Source organism: Sphaerodactylus townsendi, linkage group LG07, assembly GCF_021028975.2.
Source record: "Sphaerodactylus townsendi isolate TG3544 linkage group LG07, MPM_Stown_v2.3, whole genome shotgun sequence".
In the NCBI taxonomy this organism is placed as follows: Eukaryota; Metazoa; Chordata; class Lepidosauria; order Squamata; family Sphaerodactylidae; genus Sphaerodactylus; species Sphaerodactylus townsendi.
In genome coordinates this window covers 104,200,785-104,225,203 of record NC_059431.1, presented here as the reverse complement: position 1 = coordinate 104,225,203, position 24,419 = coordinate 104,200,785, and the positions used below count along the sequence as shown (strand labels likewise).

The window sequence follows — 24,419 nt, the reverse complement described above, 5'->3', positions numbered from 1 at the left end:
TCAACACACCAGGAAAAAACTCCCTTGCTCAAGCGAGCTATTGATGAACCTCAACATGTGGGCTCATAACTCCGCCTGGCACGCTTTTCCAAGCCAGGAGGGCCAAGGATCCAGAGGCCAGGTAGTAGGTCTACCCGCAGCCAGGGCACTGTCGACAGCGGCTTCCGCTGAGCAGGGAGAACTGGGCCAAACAAGGGCCAGAAGACGGCAAGTGGGAGCCTCCAGTTCACTCTGCATTGGTCCTCTAAGGTGGCAGGTAGGTCTTGGCGGAGCGACATGACTTTATCTGCGAAAAAGCTCATAAATGCCTCACAGCTGATAGCCAATTGACAGTTTGTACACCCCTCGGACAATGAGGTCAAGGACTGAATAATACGAAACAATTGTGCCGGGCGGGAGCTAGCAGACGCGAGGGAGGAGGAGAAGAAAACCCTCTTCGCCTCCTTCATTGCCACCTCATAGGCCTTCATAAATGTCCTATAAGATGTTTGTGCAGCCTCGTCACGAGCTTTCCTCCACACTCGCTCCAGTCGTCTAAGTTCCCGCTTCATACGGCGTAGCTCCTCAGTGTACCAAGGGGCCAGCCGTGAGTGGGGGCGTAGAGGAAGCCGGGGAGCAATCACCTCGATGGCATCGGAAAGACGGGAATTCCAGTCTTCCACTAGCTCATCGAGGGTGCCGGTGGGTTCAGAGTCCCGCAGGGCATTCAGGAATCTATTCGGATCCATAAGTCTCCACGGGTGGACAAAATTCGCCCGTCGCCTAGACAGGGGTGTTGTGGCACGTCCATCCTTCAGGGCATAATGGTCAGACCATGGCACTCTATCAATAGAGGATATGACCATATTAACCCCCAACCCGAAGACCAAGTCCAATGTGTGTCGGGCCTCATGAGTGGGGCCAGAATTTACCAAGGAGAGGCCCAGTGCCGCCATGGATGACCCCACAGGGTTTTCAAAGCAAGAATTGCTCAGAGGTGGTCTGTCATTGCTTCCACATCACCCTGGTGCTCCTCAGGGATCTCCCGTCAATACTAGCCAGGGTCAGGGCCGAGAGTAGGTGACTGCCCAAGATCACCCAGCAAGCTTCCATGGCAGGACTGGGGATTCGAACCTGGGTTTGCCTGGTCCTAGTCTGACATCTTAACCACTACACCATGCTGGCTCTCAATCTCCTCTTTAGAGCCAATTAAACGATGAGCCACCACTGCACTCTGTGGCAGTGAATTCTACAATAATATTCTTTAAGAGAAGAAGTGCTTCCTTTTGCCCAACCTCAGTTGAATATCCATTAATTCCATGTAGGTAATTGGCATACCGGGTCTAAATGGCGCTTGGAGACTAAAAACCCTCTGGGCACACACCCCGCCAAGGAGCCCCGCTTACTCGCAAGTAAGCGCGCAGCACTCACTGTTTACTTTTTCTAATATATTCTAAGCTCATTAGGGAAGTTGTTTATCAGGCTTTAAACGGCGATTTTGTAGGCAATGTTCAAAGATTGCTTTACAAACTTTTGGAGCATTGCCCTTCTCTATTAGTTTGCTCATTAGAAGTTAACATCGGAGTAGTTTGTTCGATTTTGGGGCAATGCTCCAAAGTTTGCTTAAGCAAACTTTGGAGCATTGCCCTTTTAAGAAATCATAGAGACAGGCTGCCCGAGCGGCAGCTTCCCCAAAGCCAAACCTCAGAGCCTGCAGGGAAGGGGGACGACAGCCGGCCAGCTGGCAGGCCAGTGAGCAGCGGCAGCGGTGGCAGTCGGTCGGTGGGTGAGGAGGTGGGCAAGGGTGGCCCCATGTCTCCATAGGTGGTACACCTCTGATGTAGGTGCATGCTGAGAAGGGAGAGGGGGAAGGAGTTCTTGCCTGCCATTTTCCCCACCCAATGCATAATTTAACAAGGCTCTCCGGGATCCCACCACTTGTTTACAAGAAGTGTGATTATTTTCCTCTGCGAAATATCCACTTGTGCAATTTGCTCTCATACAATGATGGGGTTAGCTCTGAATGGTATGAGGGCGGCCCAGAGGGAATCTTTCTGGCATCCCAAAGTAGCTCTCAACAGGCTTGTGTACAGAGACAGGAATATTTATGATTACAAATAAGGAAACATACTATGAAGAAAACGAACTAAGAGTAGGTTTTGGAAGGTTCCTAAGCTAATTATTCAGTTTCCAAAGAATTACTCATCTAGTCTCAGTGGACTTGATCCAAAGAGCTCTGAGATTAATTGGGATCAGGCTCTCTGTGCGTCTACTGCCAATTTTCAACAAAATGCAAAATAAAAAAAGAACATACAGCCCTTCAGAAAGGGATACATGCAGAGGTGGGATCCAGCAGGTTCTCACAGGTTCCCGAGAGTAGGTTACTAATTATTTGTGTGTGCCGAGAGGGGGCTACTAATTGGTGATTTTGCCACATGATTTTTGCCTTAATTATGCCCCTCCTCTCAGCAGTAGCGCGCAGAACTTGAAGCAGTCTACCAGGAGGTGCACTGGTGTGCGTGGCAGCCTGCGCCTGCATGCATTCGTTTCCCGCCCAAGGACCGGTGCAGCGGCTGTGTCCTTGCCACAGCCCTGCCCAGGAATGCCACGCCCCCGTCATGCCCCGCCCAGCCCCACTGGCGCTACGTCACAGTTTGAATCCCACCACCATGGGAACCTGTTACTAAAATTTTTGGATCCCACCACTGGATACATGCTACTACAAATCTACATACCACACTACATACATGCTACATACATTACAAACATGCTACTATGAATCTACATACCACACTACGAAGTAGTATGGTACATACATATGAAGTAGTATGCTACAAGCATGCTACATGCTACGTACATGCTACAAACACTTCATACATGCTGCTACAAATCTACATACCACACGACGAAGTAGTACGCTGTGAGAATAATCACAGAATAATCTATTGTTGTTGCTCCTTGTGATTACAGAACTGTTGCTACTGACCTCAAAAATCTGTTTAAGGCTGTGCTCGGAGGGTGTTGGAAGACACAGCATGGCGAAGTGCCTTATGAAACGGGCCGTGACTGGATTACGTCCGCCACCTGGAGGTGCACAGGCTGCGGCGATAGTCACATCCTGGGCGGGGAGAGAAAGATCACAGACCATCTATGGTTAGAACGGAATATTCAGCAATGTCTTTAATCCTACAGAGCCCCGTCCTTTAGGTTTAACCATCTGGTTTTGAGGCAAGCTGCAGCACTGCTAATAGGGTTGATTTCCTTTTTTTTTTTTTGTTATTACTTTGCCACTGAAGAATAATTAGAAATTCCGTTTTTGCGACAAATATCATGCCACCTCATTTACAACTAAAATTATTGCAGTATTCCTGGACTCTAGTCCTTTCCGCACATAACGTTTTGAGGCAGATGCTCCACGGAATTTCACATCGTTATTTTCCCCTCCTGTTCTAAAAAAACGTTTTATTTCCAGCCTCAAAACATTTTAAATGAATTCAAACTTTAAATGGGTAAGAAGCCTGGCCCGCTGGCGTGGGGCCGGGCGTGGAATGCGAGCTTAGTGGGCCACTTTTGGTAAGCAGAACTGGCGCTGCGGGATGAACCGAACGCCGGGTTAAGGCGCCCGATGCCGACGCTCATCAGACCCCAGCAGTTTTATCTGGTAAAGCGAATAATTAGAGGTCTTGGGGCGGAAACAATCTCAACCCTTTGAAATTATTCTTTAGCCTGAAACATTTTCAATACATTTTCACTTGCTGTACAACCTATTTACTATGTTTTCTATGCCTCTGTGCAGTCCCCAATCTTCCTCCTCTGTGCCGTTATATCACATTGCGGAACTCACTCTGTTTATTTTCATTATTTCTGTGTTTTCTTTGGGGGGGGGGGGAATCTTTGAAGCGTCCATTATATGGGCTATAGAGGATTGCAGTAAGAAGCACCGAAGCATCGATTCAACAAATAACTCAAAAAAGGGGAAGAACACCAAACAGGAGCCACGAATCATTTCAAGGGGATGGACAGAGGACAAACGTTGTGCTAAGTGGGGGTTGGTATTATAAATGTTTTACAAATGTTTTAGGTGATTTGTGCAGAAAGGGCCTCCTTGCCTTTTGCTGTGCATCTTCAGCCTTTAGGTGTTAAGGGAAGCTCTCGGGAGACTTGTAGGCAGAATAGACAATGTGGGAAGTTCTGACTTTAGGGAGCAGCTAACTGGAAGAGCAGCTGGGTCAGAATGCTGCTGTCATCCAGTGGACTGTCACTTAAGACCCTGACAATCTACGGATGTTTAAAAGTCCAGCCCCAAGGTGGAGCACTCACGGGGACACGTGGGGTCACATGTCCCTGAACGCACGCCAGCTGGTCACGTGGGATGTGTGTGGAGAATTGCCCCACCCCCCTCCCCTCAGCCCCGCCCCACCCTGCTAGGCTGCTCCTTCAGCCGGCAGAGCCTCCACTGGCCAAAGGACCAGCCAGCGGGCCGGGGCCGAGGGGTGGCCCGCAGCAGGCTCTCACCAGCTATGATAAGAGGGGTGTGGTGGGGCGGCACCCAGCGCCATTTCCCCCCTACACCTCTGCCAGCCCCAACCAGTTCACACCATGGTACAGTGACTGGAAAGCAGCAGCCTAAATAAGGAGACCCCAAATGCCTCTCCCATGTCCAACCACTTGACAAGTGATCCTTCCCAATGGTTCCAATGTGAGTTAACAGCCCATCCCTTTTATGCTAATACAACTGTGGCTAACAACCCCAACCAACAGGCCAGGTGTCTGGCCATGACGCCGCAGCGCTCCTGCCCTGCCGTCCCCACGAAGGCTTCCTAGCAGTATGGGGAGGCTTCAGATGCAAAACAGCCTCTCTGCTGCTGGGAAGCCTCCATTGGCCTTAATGGACTTATGGCACCTTTCCAGTGGAACATTTGAAGTCCCCAGCTGCCAGCGCAACAGGGCCAATGGTTGAGAGGAAGCCCGCTAACGTCGGCTTCTCTCGGGGCCTGTCCCTGCTACACCTCTGGAGGGGAAGCACGGGGATGTAGGGTGGCATCCAGCGGTAGGTGTCCCATTACTGGGGGAGGGCCACAGTGGCCACCTGCCAATGGATTCACCCCTCTGCTGGAGCAAGTGCCCCGGTGAGAGAAAATCAACCAGCATGGCCCCATGCTGCTCGCACTGATGGATTCATCCCCCCCACCTTTGGCTGTAAAACTACCAGAAGGTAAGAACATGGAAAGTTTTTGTAATGTATTGTATTGATTGTGAGGTACTGTATTGTTTTAAGAGTCTGCAGCTGTTGCACTGGAATTGGTAATCAGTAGGTGTGTTATATTGAGCACAGCTGCAGAGTGATTTTAGGCTATGTGTGAGTAGCAGCTTTGAAATAAAGCACCATGTTTTGTTCCTCCAACTCTTGATTCTTTGAGACATAACAGTTTTGTTCTAAAATTGCAAAAGAAGAGGAGGAAGCAGCAGCAGCAGCAGCAAACGGTTATTGCTCCCCTGCCCTTCCCCTTGTAAAAAGGAACCAGGTATCCCATCTTGTCTCCCTTCCTGCTGCTACTGCGGGCCAGTGTTCCATTCAACTGACTTGCTAATGTTAATTAACCAGGAGACTCCATTTCCAAAAACTCAGATGTTGTCACAGGAAGCTGGAATGCCACCGGGAGGAGGGTAGCTTCTCTTTATGTTCTGAAGGTGTCAACTGTGAGTAGAGGCAGAAGTGAGAAAACCCTTGCCCCCCGGCCCTGAAGAAGGAAGAGACAAACCTAGCAGAACAGCAGAGCTTCTCCTGCTGGCGACTGCTACAAGTACAGACATCTCCAAAGGGGGAGCAGGAACAGCTAGCAGCTGGAAAGGTCAGTTTTTGTATTAACGCCAAGTATAAAACTGCTGCTGACGAAAGTAACCCGTTTTGTTGCTCTTGCAAAGTTAATGCTTGAGAAATATTGGACAATATTTGACCAGTTACATGACCACCTCTTTTTTTTAAGGCCTCTTTTTAAAATAAATTAAATATAGAACAGCTCTCCCTGTTAATTCTCAGTTGCTAATGTTTTATAGGACAGCCAGCATGGTTTAGTGGTTCAGGGAGGTGCAGTGTAATCTGGAGAACCAGGTTCGATTCCCCACTCCTCCACATAAAGCTTGCTGGGTGACCTTGGGCCAGTCGGTTTTTTTCAGCTCATGATGGCAATGGCAAACCAGCATCTCTTGCCTTGAAAACTCTACGAGGCTGGCATAAGTCAGTTGTGACTCAAGGATAATTTACACACATACAGCTCCATCTGGAGGGGAAGGGAGGGTATGCAAATCTGCCTGTTGGAATGGCGGACGGCTGTGCTGGCAGATTTGCTCTCCTTGGAGTACTTGTTTCGGCAAAGGGGTGAAACTGCTGGCATGAGACCACTGTGGACCTCCCTGGTGCTGAGGCACAGCACCGAATGTGGTGCCCCTGCCGCTATCGGGGCAGGCCGGGGGGGGGGGAGTCCCTCTTGGCCATTCAGCAGGTTAATGCCAGCGGCTGGGCATTCAGACTTATGCAACACTTTTGGGTGGTTCCCAATGGGAGCTTCTCAGCAGCAGAGAGGCTTTCACGCTTGCAAAGCCTCCCCCACCCCCCACCCACCCCCCAGGAAGCCCCTTTGGCACTGTGGGAAGTTGCCTGAAGTCTTGGATGGGTCTGACACAGTGTTTTATACCTACAGGAAAAAACCCTTACATTCCAGAGAAGAAAGCAGCACAACAGTCCTGCTGTGCTTCACAAAGAAAATGCAGGATACAGAAGAAAGAAAGTCTGCAGAGGCACGCCCACAAGGTATTTACATTTCTACATGTTATGAGCAAGAGATGTAAACCTGATTTCTTCTTGTTCCAGTTTTTTTGCCTTGTATGCAACTTTCCTGGGGCCCAGCACAACAAGCACTCTACCATCACTTCTCCACTCTGAAAGCTTTTCATTTGCAGCTGCAAATATATAAATTGCTGCCTTGGGCAATTTTTGACAATAATGCAACAATCAATACACTCAGGTGGCAAGCCCCCCTTCCCCCCCACAGGGAATTTGTGCAGCCGCCTTCTTGTTGCTTTGTATTTAAAGTTGCTTAGAAATGCTTGTTTGTGTAAACTGGGCTCAAAGGAAGCTCTGATGTGCTATATTGTAAATCTTCCCCCTCTGATTACTACCCTGTGTCCCCGAATATAAGACATCCCCTGACAATAAGACGTAGTAGAGGTTTTGCTGAAGTGCGAAATATAAGGCATCCTCCGAAAGTAAGACGTAGCAAAGTTTTTGTTTGGAAGCATGCCCGACGAACAGAACACAGAAAAATAAGACACCCCCTGAAAATAAGACATAGCACATCTTTGGGTGCAAAAATTAATATAAGACACTGTCTTATTTTCGGGGAAACACGGTAGTTGGAAACCAGAGTCAACTTTCTCCCTATTTTTATGAACAATTTTTTTTAGTCACCTCACACCTGGGTTGATTCCCCATGGGGAAATTCTATCTACAGTGGAACCTCGGTTTTCATCGCTAATCCATCCGGCGATGGACGGCGAAAACCAAAAATACTCTGAGGTATGCCGTTTGCGCATGCGCAATGCTGTTTGCACATGTGCAACACAAATGGCGCACTGGAGATATTCAAAAGTCGCCTCGGAAGCGAATGGAAGTCAAGGTGACCAAATGGCCAGGGGCAACTGGCGAAGACCCAAACCGTCGATCTCCAAGGGCAACGAAGACCGAGGTTTGACTGTAGATCAAACCAAGTTTGTAAAGAAACAGCACCTTTTCATCGGGGTTTCAACCTCCCCACCACAGCATGTATTCAGTGAAGACATGTAGGCCTATCTCAGATTCCAGAAATGTAGTAGTCTCCACTACCAAGTGATCTCCTTTGTGGGTCTCTCCTGATCGGCTGACATGCCATGTTGGGACGGGACCTTTTTGTGGTGGGAAAAATTTCCCTGCTCCTTGCAACCTGAGCTTCGCTCGTTTGTAAGGATGAACATTTAAGCGTTTAGGTGCTTAAGCGGGTTTTCACTCGTTTGGAAGGGTGAACGGTTAATCGTTTAAGCGGTTTTTTCGTTCTCCTGTGCTAATGTCTCCTCGCGCATGCGCTCGCCGAGACCAACAGCGAAATCAAAACCCAGAAGGGGCTGCATGCGCATCACTCAGCACCTGCCGAGCGCTGATTGGTTGCTAGACATTTGCGTCACACTCCACGGCGGGAATTTTAAACAAAGATTGGACCCCCGTTCCTTCCCTCGAAACTGGACCAAAAACGTGCTAAAAAGAAAAGTTGTACTTTCAAGCAGGTTCTGCTGGGACATGGAATAAGGGGGAGAACGAGCGCCAGAAACGGGATGAATCCCTGTTCATCGCTCAAGCAGTGGGGAGTTCTCGTTGAAACCTTGATATTTTCCGTGAGTGTTACGCGATTAATTGATCATGGGAAATCGACCCTAAACTCATGCAACCAAATTATAACATTGATTGATTGATTGATTGATTGATTGATTGATTGATTGATTGATTGAGTGAGTGAGTGAGTGAGTGAGTGAGTGAGTGAGTGAGTGAGTGAGTGAGTGAGTGAGTGAGTGAGTGAGTGGATTTCTACCCCACTCTTCAAACACATCCCAGGGTGGATTACGCAGTCTGAAAATACATCCACTATTACGATACAAACATTATATAAACGCTTAAAAATCTACGTAAAAGCAATTACGTAGCACCCAAAACACCCACACCCTCCCTCACCCTCTCCCAGGTGCAAGTGGAGGGCAAGTTCCAGGAAAGCCAGTGGTCTGAGGTGAAAATTGTGATCTTAACCACGTGCCAAAAAGCATATAATGTGATCAGGGCTAATCGGAGAGCATTCCATAAAGTGGGGGCTATCTCAGAGAAAGCCCTCTGCACAGCCTCACCCCCTCACCTCAGAGTGGAGAGGGACCACCAGCAGCCTCCCCCCCCATGACCTCAGCATCTGGGTCAATCTGTATGGCAGAGTGTGTTCCCGCAGAGAGTCTGGTCCCAGGCCTTTAAGGGATTTACAGGTCATAACCAACACCTCAAACCAATATTTGAAGCATAATTCAACAACTAAAGGAAGACTTACTTGTATTTCCTTCCAAAATAGTTTCTCTCTATCATAGAACCCTCCAAAGTCCTGGTACTGTCTCAGGAGCTCTATTGGAGGCTGAGAACCATAACGATCCAGTTTAGGCATATTTAGATCATCCACAAAAATGATAACTCTTTTCGTTCCTGGTGCTCCTATGTCATAAAACAGACAACCCACTGCTGGTAAAGCCCCTCAAAGTATAAAAAGTATACCCATGCTCAAAATGAGCCTAGCAATATGTTTATTTCTAAATAAAAGATAGGAAATGATAAAATTAAAAAAACAGATTATTTCAAGTCTTTAATTTTCCCAATACCTCTTTGGACATATCAAAATCATAAAACAACATTAATACAAGAAAACTCATTAAATTTCTACAAAATTCCCACAATATATACCCTGTTTCCCCTAATATAAGACATCCCCGAAAAATAAGACATAGTAGAGGTTTTGCTGAAGTGCGAAATATAAGGCATCCCTCGAAAGTAAGACATAGCAAAGTTTTTGTTTGGAAGCATGCCCGACGAACAGAACACAGAAAAATAAGACATCCCCTGAAAATAAGACATAGCGCATCTTTGGGAGCAAAAATTAATATAAGACACTGTCTTATATTCGGGGAAACACGGTAATACCTTGGCACTGTTAAATGTGAGGATAAAAACCAATCAAAAGAAGAAAGAATTAAAATTTCAGCTTCTGCAATTATTTTACAGAACTGCTGTGCCCTTCTAATGACATGATTCCACTAACTGCTTTGATAGTTTGCTTTGCTGTCTTGTATTGCTTCAGTCCTTGGCAGGTCTTCACAATGAATCTGTACACACCACAATGGTCTTTCTGCACCTTAGAGGACTCTTCGACATTACATCTGGCTGACAACAGATCTGTCTGATTATATCTGTTCAGTAATGGCCCCATTCAGTGGCATGTGCTACATTATCAGCTCTGCTGAACTGAATAGAGATCAAAGAGGCTGGCATGCCATGATGCAGGTACCATGACAATGCTCCTAATGTAAAATGTGAGATTGAAGTGGCCATCTCAGAACAGTTATGGGAACAAAAAAAAAATCTAATTGGTTCTGAAACTGAAGTTATATGATGTTTTGGAAACAGGCCAAGTTCATGCAGTGACAAAGGGCTCCAGATGTCTTTAGTTAAGAGTTGTAGTATATACTGTTTGACTATCTCTTTTTCTATTCATTCATTTTTCATTCATTCATTCACCTTTATTGGCATAAAAGAATTAAATACAAGGCTTTAAAATCAGCTTGGCTTACACTGTTGATCTCACAGTCTTACTGCTAAGGAGAGAAATCTAGCGACCATATTAGTAATAAACGGGTTAACATCCACTAGTAAACAGTTCAAGAGAGTTTATCTCACCTTTGCCCATTTTGAGTTAACTTTTTCCAACTATTGGATAAAATGACCAACAAGAGGGATTCAACTACCCATGATTAGTGGTGAAAGTGGCTGCAAAGACCACACAAAGGTGACAGTCTAAAGATGAAGGGGTCAAGACATGGCATGGGAGGGGTGGCATGTAAGGGAAGGGGAGGGGGCCTGGCATCTGGACATGGCCCACCCACTCTAGCGGAGGGGGGGAGAGGGGAGGGAATGAGGGGTGACATGCAAGGGAGGGATGGGAGGGGGACCCAGCTTCTGGACCTGGCCCACCCACCCTAGCAGAGGGAGGGAGGGGGAAGGGTGGCATGCAAGGGAGGGGAGGGAGGGGTGGCATGCAAGAGAGGGGAGGAAAGGGGAGGGGAGGGGACAAGGGAGATGAGGAACAATTCCCCAAGCCTCTCCCAGCACATGGTACTAAGACTGCAGAACAGCAGCACCTCCTGAAAGTTATCGAGGATGGAAGGAATTGGTTGGTTCCCCTTGATCACCTGCCTAACTACATTTGGTCATTGACCGTAAATAAAGTCTTCTTCTTCTTCTTCTTCTTCTTCTTCACCTGCCTAACACTATTTCATCTGAAAGAAGGAAGAAACAACCACTGCTTGCATCTAAGGGCTTAACTCCTATGGCGCTGTATTAAAGCAAGTAAATTTATGAAGGATACTAAGCAATTTAATTCAGTACAGTAGGATGCGAAATATTTCTCCCCCTTTTCTCTTTAATATACCCAGTGGACACATTTGCTTCATGCTCAGTGGGTAAATCCATTTTTCTAGCCTAGATAAACACATTTTTTGGCAGAAAACCTGTACGCCAATTGGATTGGTGTTCTACTTCTGGCATTAACACTTGCTTGATTTAATTATGAGCCACAGATACTTCTTCATGAGCAAAAATAGTCATACTTCATCCTAAGATATGTGACCTTCAGGCTAATTCTCACAAGCATGTATTTAATTCAGCCTTGCTGTGTCATAATACTGCCGGATATTAAAACTGGCCATCATACAAAAAGTTATTTTACAAGATTGTATAAAACAAAAAGCAAATTAGGGGAATTCATGTTTGAAAGTTTAGATTTTTAATCCCCCAACATTCTTATAAGATTCAGCCATACTGTTAAAAAGGGAATTTAGAAAAATCACTAGAATGCATAAATACAGATTCTCTGTTACCGATGCTAGCAAACAAAAGGGTGCTTCCTAGACAAATTTGTGTCATGATATATAAAAAAGAGTGTAAAGGTTCACTAAAAGGTCATTTCAAGTTGGCAGAAGTTTGCCAAACATAAAAAGATGGAGACAGTCAGTCTAGGGGCAAGGAGGAGCAGTTAACCTTTAACACGATTGGTTAATTCAACTGTGACTCTAGACCAATGAGAGGCTGTTGCAGGGGCAGGGGGACGTATCCAGTTGGATGTATAAGCAATGCATTGTATATGCTAAGCTGAGACTGAGGCTCATTCCGCACATGCAGAATAATGCACTTTCAAACTGCTTTCAGTGCTCTTTGAAGCTGTGCAGAATGGCAAAATCCACTTGCAAACAGTTGTGAAAGTGGTTTGAAAACGCATTATTTTGCATGTGCGGAAGGGGCCTGAGATAGTGTCTGAGTTAAGTTCAGTGTGTGTTGAACTTTGTTATTGCTGAAGAGTTCTGTATAGTATTATAGTCTTGTATAGAGTAGACTTGTGTAACCTTGCAACTGCTAAAGTAAAAGCCTTCCTATGGAAAGAACATCTTGTGTGGAGAGTATTCTTTTCCAAGTGTGACAGGAGGTTGCAGTGAGTGCAAGAAGACCAAAGACCTTCTCATCTTACCAGGGTGACTCCGCTTTAAACTCTGCTGATAATTTGCAATGGATATGATAAAAGCAATGTTAACTCCAGCAACTCTGCTTGAAGTTTTGCAGAACTACTTTCCATTGAGGGAACCCAAACATGAACCAAAATTCTCTTTCAGGCCATTTTCATCATCGTCAACTCTGGCAATTATTGTGTGATTGTGTTCTCAGAGAATGCACTTCACTAGCACCGTCTCTAAGTGAAGCAAATTTTCTATGAATAATAATTTGATGTAACAATTCATCGGGGGCCAATCCGTTTGCTTGCAGCTGCACCACGAGGGATGCCTGACAACGGGGAATGGATATCGTTGCAACGATGACAAACTCCCACACATGGATAAGATCATGCCCCATAGCGGATACTAACTTTGGGATAAAATGACTTCTCACTCTAATATAATAAAACAGATATTACATTTCTTGTATGTCAATGCTGCCCTCCAGTGCAAAGCTGTATAAACAGCATTAGGTTATAGCCCACGGTAGAATTTAATTTGACTGAAATTGCTATAAAATCATGGAATTAAGTGAATCTTCTTTTCTTTCCTGAGGCAACGATCTAATTACCCCTAGGCCCTGTAGAATATGAATTAGTCTGCTCAAGGATTTGGGGAGAATTTGCTTCCAACACAAAGGTACTGGTTGCTGCCTGAATCAACAAAACATAATTAAAATACAAAGCCCACACATCCTATACAACCAGCACACTTCAGGTAAAATATATTGTTAGCCCTCTTTACCTAAAATATTTTTCCTTTTCTTTTCCAGTTTGGATTCAATAATCTCTTGGGTCCTCGAGGATGAAGTCTGAGCAGAGAAATTTAGGTAAACGGGAACATAACCTGCTTCATCTTGAATTCGGTTTAGCAGAGCTCTGGCAACTACGGACTTTCCATGAGAGAAAAAGCAAAATGAAGGAGAGCATGTTACAGATATAAGAACTTCTCTTGGTACATTCTGAAGCTACTCTGCCACCTCACTGAGGCACAGCTCTTTAAAGAGTGGTACTCAGAGAAACCTGTTTTTTGTACTAAAAAGTTTAACAGTGGGGAGGGGGCATTTGCCCCCTAAGGGGTTCTGGGCAGCGTGGCAAGTAGGGGGGAAAATCCCCAGCCACTCAAAAAATGCCACACAGTCCACTGGTCTGTACCACATTTTCCGGTGGCGTAAATTGCACCCAGGTGCAGGGGGACGTTCCCGACTGAGAACCCTCTGCGAGCCAACTAAAGTGGGCTCTGTCCCCAGGAACGATCCCAGACCACCCCCACCAGCGCTGAGTAGGGTCCTGCTGCGGGTGAGTGCCGGCACAGCAGCAGCTTCTGCATTCAGATGCTGTGGAGCTGCACAGTGCCTCGCTGTCAACACAAATGCCACTTGTGCCAGGATATGGGACATTTGCATCAGCGCGCTCTTGTGCCACTTGCCCAACAGTTTCACACACACCCCCTTGGGATTGCACAGTTCCCCTAATGTAAGATTCGTCTGCACAGAGGATTATCGGCTGCCCTCTCCCCTCCTTGGAAGAACTCTATAATTCCCGAAGCCTAAAGAAAACCCAAAATATTCTGAGAGACCCGTCTCATCCAGCACACTCTCTTTTTGAACTGTCATCACTGGGCAGACGATACAGGTCTATCAAAACTAGGACAAAGAGGCTTAGAGACAGCTTCTACTCTAGAGCTGTGGCTATGCTGAATTCCGTGGCTTCGTGTTGATGTGTTTGGGGCTGTGTAGGGATGGGTGGAGGAAGGGGAAAGAGAGGATGGGGTATGAGTCTGAAATTGTGTGCATCGAGGAATGCTGCTGTAAATTTCGTTGTGCGTGCACAATGACAATAAAATGCTTATGCTTATATTATGCATAGCAGATTTTGCACTGCTCATTCAGCTAGCTTGATAAAGTTCCAGATATGATTAAAAACTGAGCTCTGATCGCTGAACTTTGATGTTTTTACAGGTTTCTTCTCCAGAACGTTATTCAAACATGTAGGGCAGGATGACGTTTACAATGTATCCTATTAGTCTGTGGCCTCTTGTTTTGAGGATATTTTAGTCGTTCCACCTGGTAATCTATCTCCCACTTATTTCCCCAACTACAAGAAATTATTCCTCTTCCTACAAAAGATCTGTCAAACTGTACTTCCTACTTCCTAGGAAATTTCCCACTTCCTAGGAAATCCTTAAGACTTCAGGGTAACTTTCTAATAATTCTAAAAATTCTATAATTAATCAAAAATCTATTGATAAATATTTGAAAGGTTGGGATCCGCTGCTGAAATACATGATAAAAGAGAAAAATGGTGATGTAGTTCCAGGTTTATGTCAAAGTTAAAATGTATATAAGTATAACAGAAATTTGTCTTTAAGCTTTGAATGAAGTAAAGAAAGAAGGATGGATATATAAAATTAGGAATTAATTTGAGACTTAAGTTTAAGATTGTAATAATGAGGAACCAAAATATGCTGAAATTTGTTAATTAGACTATGGATGAAATGGACAACTGTGTAATATATGCTTTTTATAATTTTGAAATTAATAAAGATTTATACTGCCAAAAAAACCCCTTTCTAATAATTCTTTGTGAATTTGTTCTCTTAGGGCTTAACCACACGATGTGTTTTGTTGTCCAATTCTTACCTTGCCAACGCCAGTAATTCCTGTGTACAGCACAGAATGCCTGACAGCTAGCAACTTTTCCATTAGAAAGCCAAAACGCACAGTATCAGTGGTAGGGACAAGAATTTCAAAAAATGGTACGTTGTGGTTGTATTTAAAAGAAGGTATAATTCGCTCCCAAGGATCCAGCCGCCTTGTATCGAAATCAATGTAAACACTCCACAAATCACCAGAGCTTGGAAGCTAGAAAGATAAAATCACCTTCAGTTGTGTTTGACATTTACTTCACATGATGCCAAATTTGTAATTCTGTGCTTATCTTCCTTAATAACTGGGAAAGAAAAGGTCAGCATGTTGCAGTTATTAGAGTGTCAGTCTAGTGTCTGGGAGACTCAAGTTTGAATCCGCACTCAGCGAGGGAAGCTTGGTAGGTGGCCATGGGTCAGTCATACACTTTCAACCTACCTCACAGGGGTGCTGTGAGAATAAAATGGAGGTGGAGAATGCGGCGTGCCATTTTGGGTCCCCATATAGATCTGTCAGCATCTATAAGGGATTTGAATTATTCTGTCCGATAAAGAAGCGGCCCCCGACTTAACGGGGCCGCCATTGCTGACAGGGGCCGCCATTGCAGCACCATCTTCTCCTCCTCCAACCCCATGGAGGACCGTCTCCGGGGCCGCACTGCGCAGGCGCCCGGCAGTGCAGCCTACTGGGGTTGGGCGGGCCAGGCGCCTGGGCTGACGTCAGCCTAACGGCGCCACCCACCCTCTTTGTACAGTCCGGGCAGCCTCGTGGAAGCCCTCTTTGCTCGGCCGCTCAGTGACCCTCCCTTTGCTCGGCCACTCGGTGACCCTCCCACCCTCCCTTTAATTTTGCTGGTGATTCTTTGGGCTCTCGTGTAATATCTGCTTGCAGTTTACGCATGGGGGACTGATCCTTAGCTCAGGTTAACTGCCTGCTAACCATTTTTGGAGCCTCCGTACGAGGTTTGGGGTGGAGCAAGACAGGGATCGTTTTGCCCAGGCGTGGGCTCAGTTGGCTTGCGCCCCACAGTAATGGGGGAAATCTTCAGGCAGCGGCCCAGCACCCATCTGGTTTTCCCCCTTCATTGCTGCCAGGCATCTGTCTTTGTTCCTCAAACAGGCGGGTTTGAGGAAAGTTGGAGTTGGGGGGCAGCCGTCAAAGCTGCCCAACACTGCGATCAGACCCCCATGATGCACCTTGTGCTCTCTATTCTGTCATGCCAGTAAATTAATGGCTATGGCCAATTTTTATACCACAAATAAAGTGTTGTGTCTTTATTTTTAAAACGGCTATGTGTTTTTATACAGCAAACTTTCTCTCCCTTTGGCGGCAAATGCTTGCCCTTTTCAGGTTTCTAAACAATCTGCAAGAACTATCGACACTTTCATAGCATGAAAGCCAGAATCTCACCTTTCAAACAAAAAAATATTTCTGAATTCAATGCAAGAAAGCACACTCCACGCCAGAGGCAACCCTACATTCACATTTTGAAACACAAGGGAAGCTGTACGGGATTCATAGACTTTTGCTATAACAACAGGGCTCAGGTACAGAACCTGCTTTCACTGTCGCGGCTCAGTCTACGACTTGAATAAAATGAAAAGGCTCAGGACTGCATTGGAGTCGGCAATTTTCAGGTACAAGTTTTAAATAAGCTCCAAACTCTTCTCTACAATAATTAAATACGTCTGAACCCATGAATACTTAAGATATATCTGCCTAGAATGAAATGGAAGAAAATAACTTTTGTGTATGGTAAAAGGGTTTCACGGCCAAAATCACCTGGTTGCTGTGGGTTCTCTAGGCTGCATAGCTGTGGTCTGGTAGCATTCACTCCCAATGTTTCACCTGCATCTTGCCATGACATACGTCTGAAGATGCCAATCATTGATGCGAGTGAAACACTGGGAGCGAGGGCTACCAGACCATGGCCACACAGCCCGGAGAGCCCACAGCAGCCAATTGCATGCATATACGGAATGATGAGAGCTGATACTTTCAGATATGATAACAAAGGGCCAAGTTAAGTTTATTTTTCATCACTCCTCACCAAGGATGGTAAAATCCTCTCAGAAGAAAATCGTGTGTCAGATCATTGTCCTTACAAAGTTCTTTTTAATCGCTATGAGGTTACAAGGTCACCAATCATCTCATCTTTCATTCCGATGTTCTTTACTTCACTGTTATGTTGTCATTAGGGCAATAAAGGTCTGACTGATGGATTAATATTTTTCATCACTCAAAGGGGGATCTGCAGCATGCACAGACCCAACTCCCTTTTTAAAACGCAGCTGTGGCGCAGCCAATCATGGGATGCAGAAGAGACAGGCCTCCTGCTTGTGCAGCCCTGATTTTACAAGCATGGTCACCCTGGCTTTGAGTCTTGAGCCACCACATTTGTACAGGTCAGACTCCTCCTTGCCAAGCTGTTATAATGCTCAAGGGGTGGGTGCTGCTTCCTATCCACCTGGCCATCACGCTGATGTTTTGAGGATAACGGCACCTCTTAAAGCACAGGTGTCAAACTCGCGGCCCTCCAGATGTTATGGACTACAGTTCCCACCATCCCCTGCCAGCATCATGCTGGCAGGGGATGATGGGAACTGTAGACCACAACATCTGGAGGGGCGCAACTTTGACACCTATGTAAGGATTCATAGTCCCAGGTCCATAAAGGCACCAAGTTCTCTCCTCTGGCCTGAGGAGTACGCTTTCACCCCACAAATGATGCTTCAGCATGGTCACCTAAGGTGGGCTTGCCTCCCCTTCCCCCACACCTCTCTGAGAGTGGGGTGTCAGAATATTCTTCCGGCCTTTTCCCATTCTGATCCTACTCAACCACTTCCACAAACACTGTACTGTTTCTGCATACCTTAGAATCTGGATTGTCCTCAAACTGCTGTCTTATAAACGTGTCAAAAGCATCCCAGTAGATCTCATTTAAATTTCCTCCCAATGACCACAGATAACAGAACACGAAAGTCTGGCACACAAGAGAGTTCAATCTTGACTGTTCCTGTTATACAAAGAAAAAGTAAAAAGTGAATTTTTACAAAAATGTATACGAGCAGGGGACCCCGCAAGAGTCATGGGGGAAGGACATCCTATCCCCCCCCCCCATACTAGCTCTAACCTTCTCTTTCTTCCTACATTGTTTCCACCTTCTGTCCTTTACTACAGCCTATTTGCTACTAACTCTCCCTTTCCCCGCTGCCACTTTCTCTCCCGTCCTCCCTCTTTCCTCTCTCTGGGCATTATTTTCTCTCCCGTCCCTTTGCCACTCCTTCCCATGCTGCTACCACAGCGTAGCCCCAAAGCTACAGTCAAGACAGGGCTACCTAGTCCCAGGCTCCCAGCACTCAATTGCTAAGCAGCACCACAATGTTAGCTATGGGCGTTTTCCCACTTACCTTCTGCTGCGCGCTTCTGTAGCCAAGTAGCACGGGGTCCCCTGGCACTCCCCACTACAGGGGCGGCGACAACGCATCCGCCCCGACGCTGCCGCTGTCATGCCCCCTCAGTGCGCGTCATTACTGGCGCTCTTCAAAACGGCGCCTTTTGATGACCCCGCACAGAGCGCGGGGTCGTGGGGAAGCCCGGGCACATGCCAGAAATGACGCTCGCTGAGAGTAGCGCGCGGCATAGGGGGCTCATGGTAAGTGGGGAAACGCCCTATGACTTAATCAGATGTCACAGTATCTTGGTCTGAGGGAGGGGGTGAGTGGGAAAAATCCCCCCTACACAACATTTTGCTTAGGTTTGGGGATTTTTTCCCCAATAAACCTGGTGATTCTTCCAGGTATGCAGAAAAATCCTACGCCTGTACATGGTGCTGTTGTGTAGATGCTTTGATCCGTACTCTAGGACTATGTCAGAACTAGATACAAAGATGTCACTATCTGCTCCATGCCAAAATGCAAATGAGAAAGGGTGTACAGTGGAACCTCGGTTTTCGTTGGTAATCCGTCCGAAAAGAATCGATGAAAACCGAAACCGATGAAAACCGAGGCAAACTTTTCCATAGGAATCAATGTAAATCTAATCCGTTCTAGGCACTCCCAAAAACATACCAAAAACATATTTTTGGGTGAATAAACATAGTGTTTAATGCTGAAAACAGTAACAAACAAGAACACCAGGACCAGCTTCAGAGCCAGTGGACCAATGTCACACCATGGTTTCTGACGTCTCTTTAAGATTTGTCTGAAATGGGGCAAAACATTGTCATTAAGCAAGTTGCAGACACGGCCCGCAACAGCTTTGTCCGGGTGATTTTTCTCCACAAACCCCTGCACCTGACTGCACATCGATGAAAACCGAGGCAAATCGATGAAAACCGAGACAAATTTTTCACTGAAAAAATCAATGAAAACCGAAACCGATGGCAATGAAAACCGAGGCTCCACTGTATCGAAAAAGAACTCTTTTCTCTTTAAGTCTGAAAACAGCCATGGGGGCTTGCACCTTAAATGAAGCATGGATGTGGGGAAAATCATAAAAAGGTAACTGTTGAAACACAACACAGAGAATGCTACATTCTTTCCATGTTGTTAGGTCCACTGTGTACAAAGGATAGTGATGTTCACATTTGAAAAGCAGCTAAGCAACATCCGAACAGATTCCCCTGCATGCTTTGACAAATTTAATATAATTCATCCAAACTCTGAGCATTAAACAATGTCCAGTAATCTCTACAATCTTCACAAATGATTGTTATTCTGGTCCCTCATTGGCTGCTTCCCGTAGCAGGCAGTGGGAGAGAGCGACAGATCACGATCAAAGGGGCAGGGCATCTTCAAATCAGAAGAGGACGGAATGTTCCTGTTGAAAAGGATTTTTCCCATATATAGTTCCATACAGTTTCCACCTTCTACCAAAACACTTCACTGCCTCAGGTAAGGCCTCCTTGATAATACAAGCCACGGTTTCCAGTCTGTTAGTTGCTGCATTCTCGGCATCCTCTGCCCCAGCACAGGAAGCATGCATGCAAGGGAGACAGTCAAATTGGTGCCTTGTATGCCACAGAAACCATTCAAGCAGATTGCCGCTAAACCAGTCAGGCTGAACCACAGGATCATAGTTGATACTGGCTAACTTTCAGTACTAGAGCTTGACTGGAAGACGTCTTAAAGAACCAGAGCACAGTGAAGTGTAGGGTGAGAGAGGTAGGATTTTTATTGAACATCCCCATGTTTATTGAACATCCCCAAAAGGGATGAAAAACTAACACACCAATCTGTGCCTTTCTCTTTGCTCACTGAGAAAGAGGGTATTGATAGCCTATTTGCCTCAAGTTTGTGAGGGATACAGTCTCTGATTGGGTGGAAAAAGAAAAAAAAGTTATAACCAGAAAGGTAATTCCTGTCGAAACCAAAGGAAACAAGCACCAGTAGTAGAAGAAAAATAATTTGGATTCATATCCCCCCCTTTCTCTCCTGGAAGGAGACTCAAAGGGGCTTAAAATCTCCTTTCCCTTCCCCCTCCTCCACAACAAACACCCTGTGAGATGGGTGGGGCTGAGAGAGCTCTGAAGAACTGTGACTAGCCCAAGGTCACCCAGCTGGCATGTGCTGGAGTGTACAAACTAATCTAGTTCCCCAGATAAGCCTCCACAGCTCAAGCGGCAGAGGGGAACCAATCCTGGTTCTCCAGATTAGAGTGTAAAAAAACCAGAATGAAACATCTAATCTGGTGTGATACCTATAATGAATTAAAGAACGGAGCCCTTCGGGGATAGGGCGGTATATAAAACTAAACAATAAATAAATAAATAACAAATAACAAATTAAATAAAAATGACCCAAATATCAGTTTTGGGCACTACACTGAGAACTTCAAAAAGAAACAGCAATGCATATTAATCTTCCTGTATTAAACTGTACCAGTTTCAGGCTGGTGCCTCCTTTTCCAAGAAGCAGTGATTCCAGTAGACAACACAGTGCAGTAACTTTACTGATGTCCACCTGTGGCATCGTTTGCGAGCATTTTTTGTTGACATATTTCAGACCATCTTCAACGTAACGATGAAACAGTTCAAACAAATAAGTTTTGGTTTCCTCGTTGAGCTAAAAAAAAGAAAGCAAATATTTGCAGACAGTCAAGGTTTACATAGAAAATAATACAGAGTTAATTAACAACAAACATCAGCACTTTTGACGTACCTCTCTATACTGTAAAATATACAGTGGCCTGCCGAATGTTCTAGGGAAACTTGTGTACTCCCCTAATTACTACACTGCCTTGTGTCCTTTGCCATACTCAGCTGGAAAAGCCCCCTCGGATATCGGAAGGGGAGAAGGGCAGTGCCCATTTCCACCCGCACGGCCAGCTATCTGCACTGTCCAGGCTAGGATTTTAGTTCTTGATTTTGGCACAGCATAAGAACATAAGAACATAAGAACATAAGAACAAGCCAGCTGGATCAGACCAAAGTCCATCTAGTCCAGCTCTCTGCTACTCGCAGTGGCCCACCAGGTGCCTTTGGGAGCTCACATGTAGGATGTGAACGCAATGGCCTTCTGCGGCTGTTGCTCCCGATCACCTGGTCTGTTAAGGCATTTGCAATCTCAGATCAAAGAGGATCAAGATTGGTAGCCATAAATCGACTTCTCCTCCATAAATCTGTCCAAGCCCCTTTTAAAGCTATCCAGGTTAGTGGCCATCACCACCTCCTGTGGCAGCATATTCCAAACACCAATCACACATTGCGTGAAGAAGTGTTTCCTTTTATTAGTCCTAATTCTTCCCCCCAGCATTTTCAATGAATTCCCCCTGGTTCTAGTATTGTGAGAAAGAGAGAAAAATTTCTCTCTGTCATTTTCTACCCCATGCATAATTTTATAGACTTCAATCATATCCCCCCTTAGCCGCCTCCTCTCCAAACTAAAGAGTCCCAAACGCTGCAGCCTCTCCTCATAGGGAAGGTGCTCCAGTCCCTCAATCATCCTTGTTGCCCTTCTCTGCACTTTTTCTATCTCCTCAATATTCTTTTTGAGATGCGGCGACCAGAACTGGACACAGTACTCCAAGTGCGGTCGCGCCACTGCTTTATATAAGGGCATGACAATCTTTGCAGTTTTATTATCAATTCCTTTCCTAATGATCCCCAGCATAGAGTTTGCCTTTTTCACAGCTGCCATGCATTGAGTTGACATTCCCATGGAACTATCAACTAAGACGCCTAAATCCCTTTCCTGGTCTGTGACTGATAGCACTGACCCCTGTAGTGTGTATGTGAAGTTTGGATTTTTTGCCCCTGTGTGCATCACTTTACATTTTGCTACATTGAACTGCATTTGCCATTTCTGAGCCCACTCACCTAATTTATCAAGGTCCGCTTGGAGCTCTTCGCAATCCTTTGTGGTTCTCACCACCCTACATAATTTGGTATCATCTGCAAACTTGGCCACACCCACGGCTTACAAGCACCTCTGCTACTTCCAGGTCATTTTAATGAATAGGTTAAAGAGCACTGGTCCCAAAAGACGCGGATCCTCAGTGGGGACATACCACTCCTTACATCTCTCCATTGTGAGAACTTCCCATTTACACCCACTCTTTGTTTCCTGTTTCTCAACCAGTTTTTAATCCATAGGAGGACTTCTCCTCTTATTCCTTCATTGCTGGAGTTTTCTCAATAGTCTCTGGTGAGGAACTTTGTCAAAAGCCTTTTGGAAATCCAAGTAGACAATGTCCACTGGTTCACCCACCGTCCACACATGCCTGTTTACAACTCCTCAAAGAACTCCTTAGTAAGTGCTCTGTAAGACAGGATTTGCTCTCTGCAAAAGCCATGCTGACTCCTTTCCTCATAGCAGGTCTTGCTTTTCTACATTGTTTAATAATTTTATCTTTAATGGTAGATTCTACTAATTTTCACCAGGAACAGATGTCAAACTGACTGGCCTGTAATTTCCCGGGTTCCCCTAGATCCGCTTTCTCTAAAGATTGGCAGTGTGACATATTTAGGCCATCTTCCAAAGTCTTCAGGGATGGAAGCCAGTTGACCAGGGATAAGTTGCATATTAAAGTGAGAAGATCCAGCAATTTCTATTATAGCTTCGAAGGCTCTTTTAAGAACTCTTGGGTGAATGTAATCTGGAGTAGCTCAGGACGGATTTGGTATACGTATTTAGTTTATCAATGGCTGCCAGAAAACTTCTTCCCTTGTCTACCACTATCTTCGCTAGTTCCTCGGATTCGGGCCTTCCTAAGAAGCTTGGTTAACAGGTGCAGGAATGTTCCCTCCCCACCTCCTCTTAGGTAGAAGCATGCATGACAAAGGAATTCATTCAGCTTCTCTGCAATCTCCCTGCCATCTTTTAGCACACCCCTTTGTTTCCTTTTTTCCAAATGTCATCTAGCGGGCCTACCGGGGCTTCCTTTAAGCTGGCTTCCCCTGCTTTAATGATGTACTTGAAGAACTTGTTTGTTTGCTGGTCTTGATGTTCGCGAGCCATGCGTTCCTCGCTATATCCTTTTTTGCCCTCCCTCTACAGCTAACTTGCTTTCTCTTTTGCCACCATTTGTGTTTCCCCTCTCATATTCTTCCTTCATCAGCCAAACTGGACTTCCAATTTTCTAAAAGACATTACTTTCTTTTTTTCTTGATAATTTCCTCAACCTCTCTTTGTTAAATCCACATGGTGAAAACTTTCTTTTGGACTGGGTGCTGCCTTTTCTAACCTGTGGCACACATTCCAGCTGAGCTTTTATTACTGTGTTTTTAAATAACCTCCAAGCATCCTGGACAGTTTTGACTCTCTTGATTTTCCCTTTCAGCTTCCTGCGCACTATCCCCCTCATTTTTTGAGAAATTTCCCTTTCTGAAGGCGAATGTAACTACATTAGTAGTTGCCACTTGTTCGCATGCTGAGATACTGAATCTGACAGCATTGTGGTCGCTGTTCCCTATCGGCTCAACAACACTGACTTCCTGCACCAGGTCCTGGGTCCCACATAGAATTAGATCTAGGATCACCTCTCCCCTGGTTGGTTCCACAACCATCTGTTCTAAGCCACAGTCATTTAGCATATCCAGGAATGCTCTCTCCTTACTATGACCTGAACATGCATTTTTCCAGTTTATATGGGGATAGTTAAAATCACCCATTACCACTACATTTTTGTTTTTGTTGGCCTCTCTAATTTCTTTTTCCATCTCAGAATCCTCTTTTGCACTTTGGTCAGGGGGACAATAATATATTCCTAATATTAAACTGTCCTTCACACCTGGTATTGATATCCACAGTGATTCTGTAGGGGAACCAGCTCCCCTTGCTTTGTCTATTTTATGTGATACTATGCTCTCTTTGATGTAAAGGGCAACTACACCCCCAATCCTATCCTTCCTATAGAGCCTGTAGCCTGGTATAACAGCATCCCACTGGTTCTCCTCATTCCACCATGTCTCTGTAAT

At 45.5% G+C, this 24,419-nt stretch overlaps 1 protein-coding gene across 1 annotated transcript in view; it reads right to left on the bottom strand.

The window, feature by feature from the left end:
- DNAH6 (dynein axonemal heavy chain 6) overlaps nucleotides 1-24,419 on the bottom strand; it is a 247,355-nt gene that overhangs the window by 137,570 nt on the left and 85,366 nt on the right. The window contains exons 20-25 of the mRNA XM_048504422.1: nucleotides 20,884-21,066; nucleotides 17,874-18,017; nucleotides 14,996-15,217; nucleotides 13,099-13,246; nucleotides 9,096-9,253; nucleotides 2,966-3,097 (exon numbers count right to left, since the gene is read on the bottom strand). Of these exons, the coding sequence (XP_048360379.1) occupies nucleotides 2,966-3,097; nucleotides 9,096-9,253; nucleotides 13,099-13,246; nucleotides 14,996-15,217; nucleotides 17,874-18,017; nucleotides 20,884-21,066 (987 nt within the window). The remainder of the gene's footprint in view (nucleotides 1-2,965; nucleotides 3,098-9,095; nucleotides 9,254-13,098; nucleotides 13,247-14,995; nucleotides 15,218-17,873; nucleotides 18,018-20,883; nucleotides 21,067-24,419) is intronic.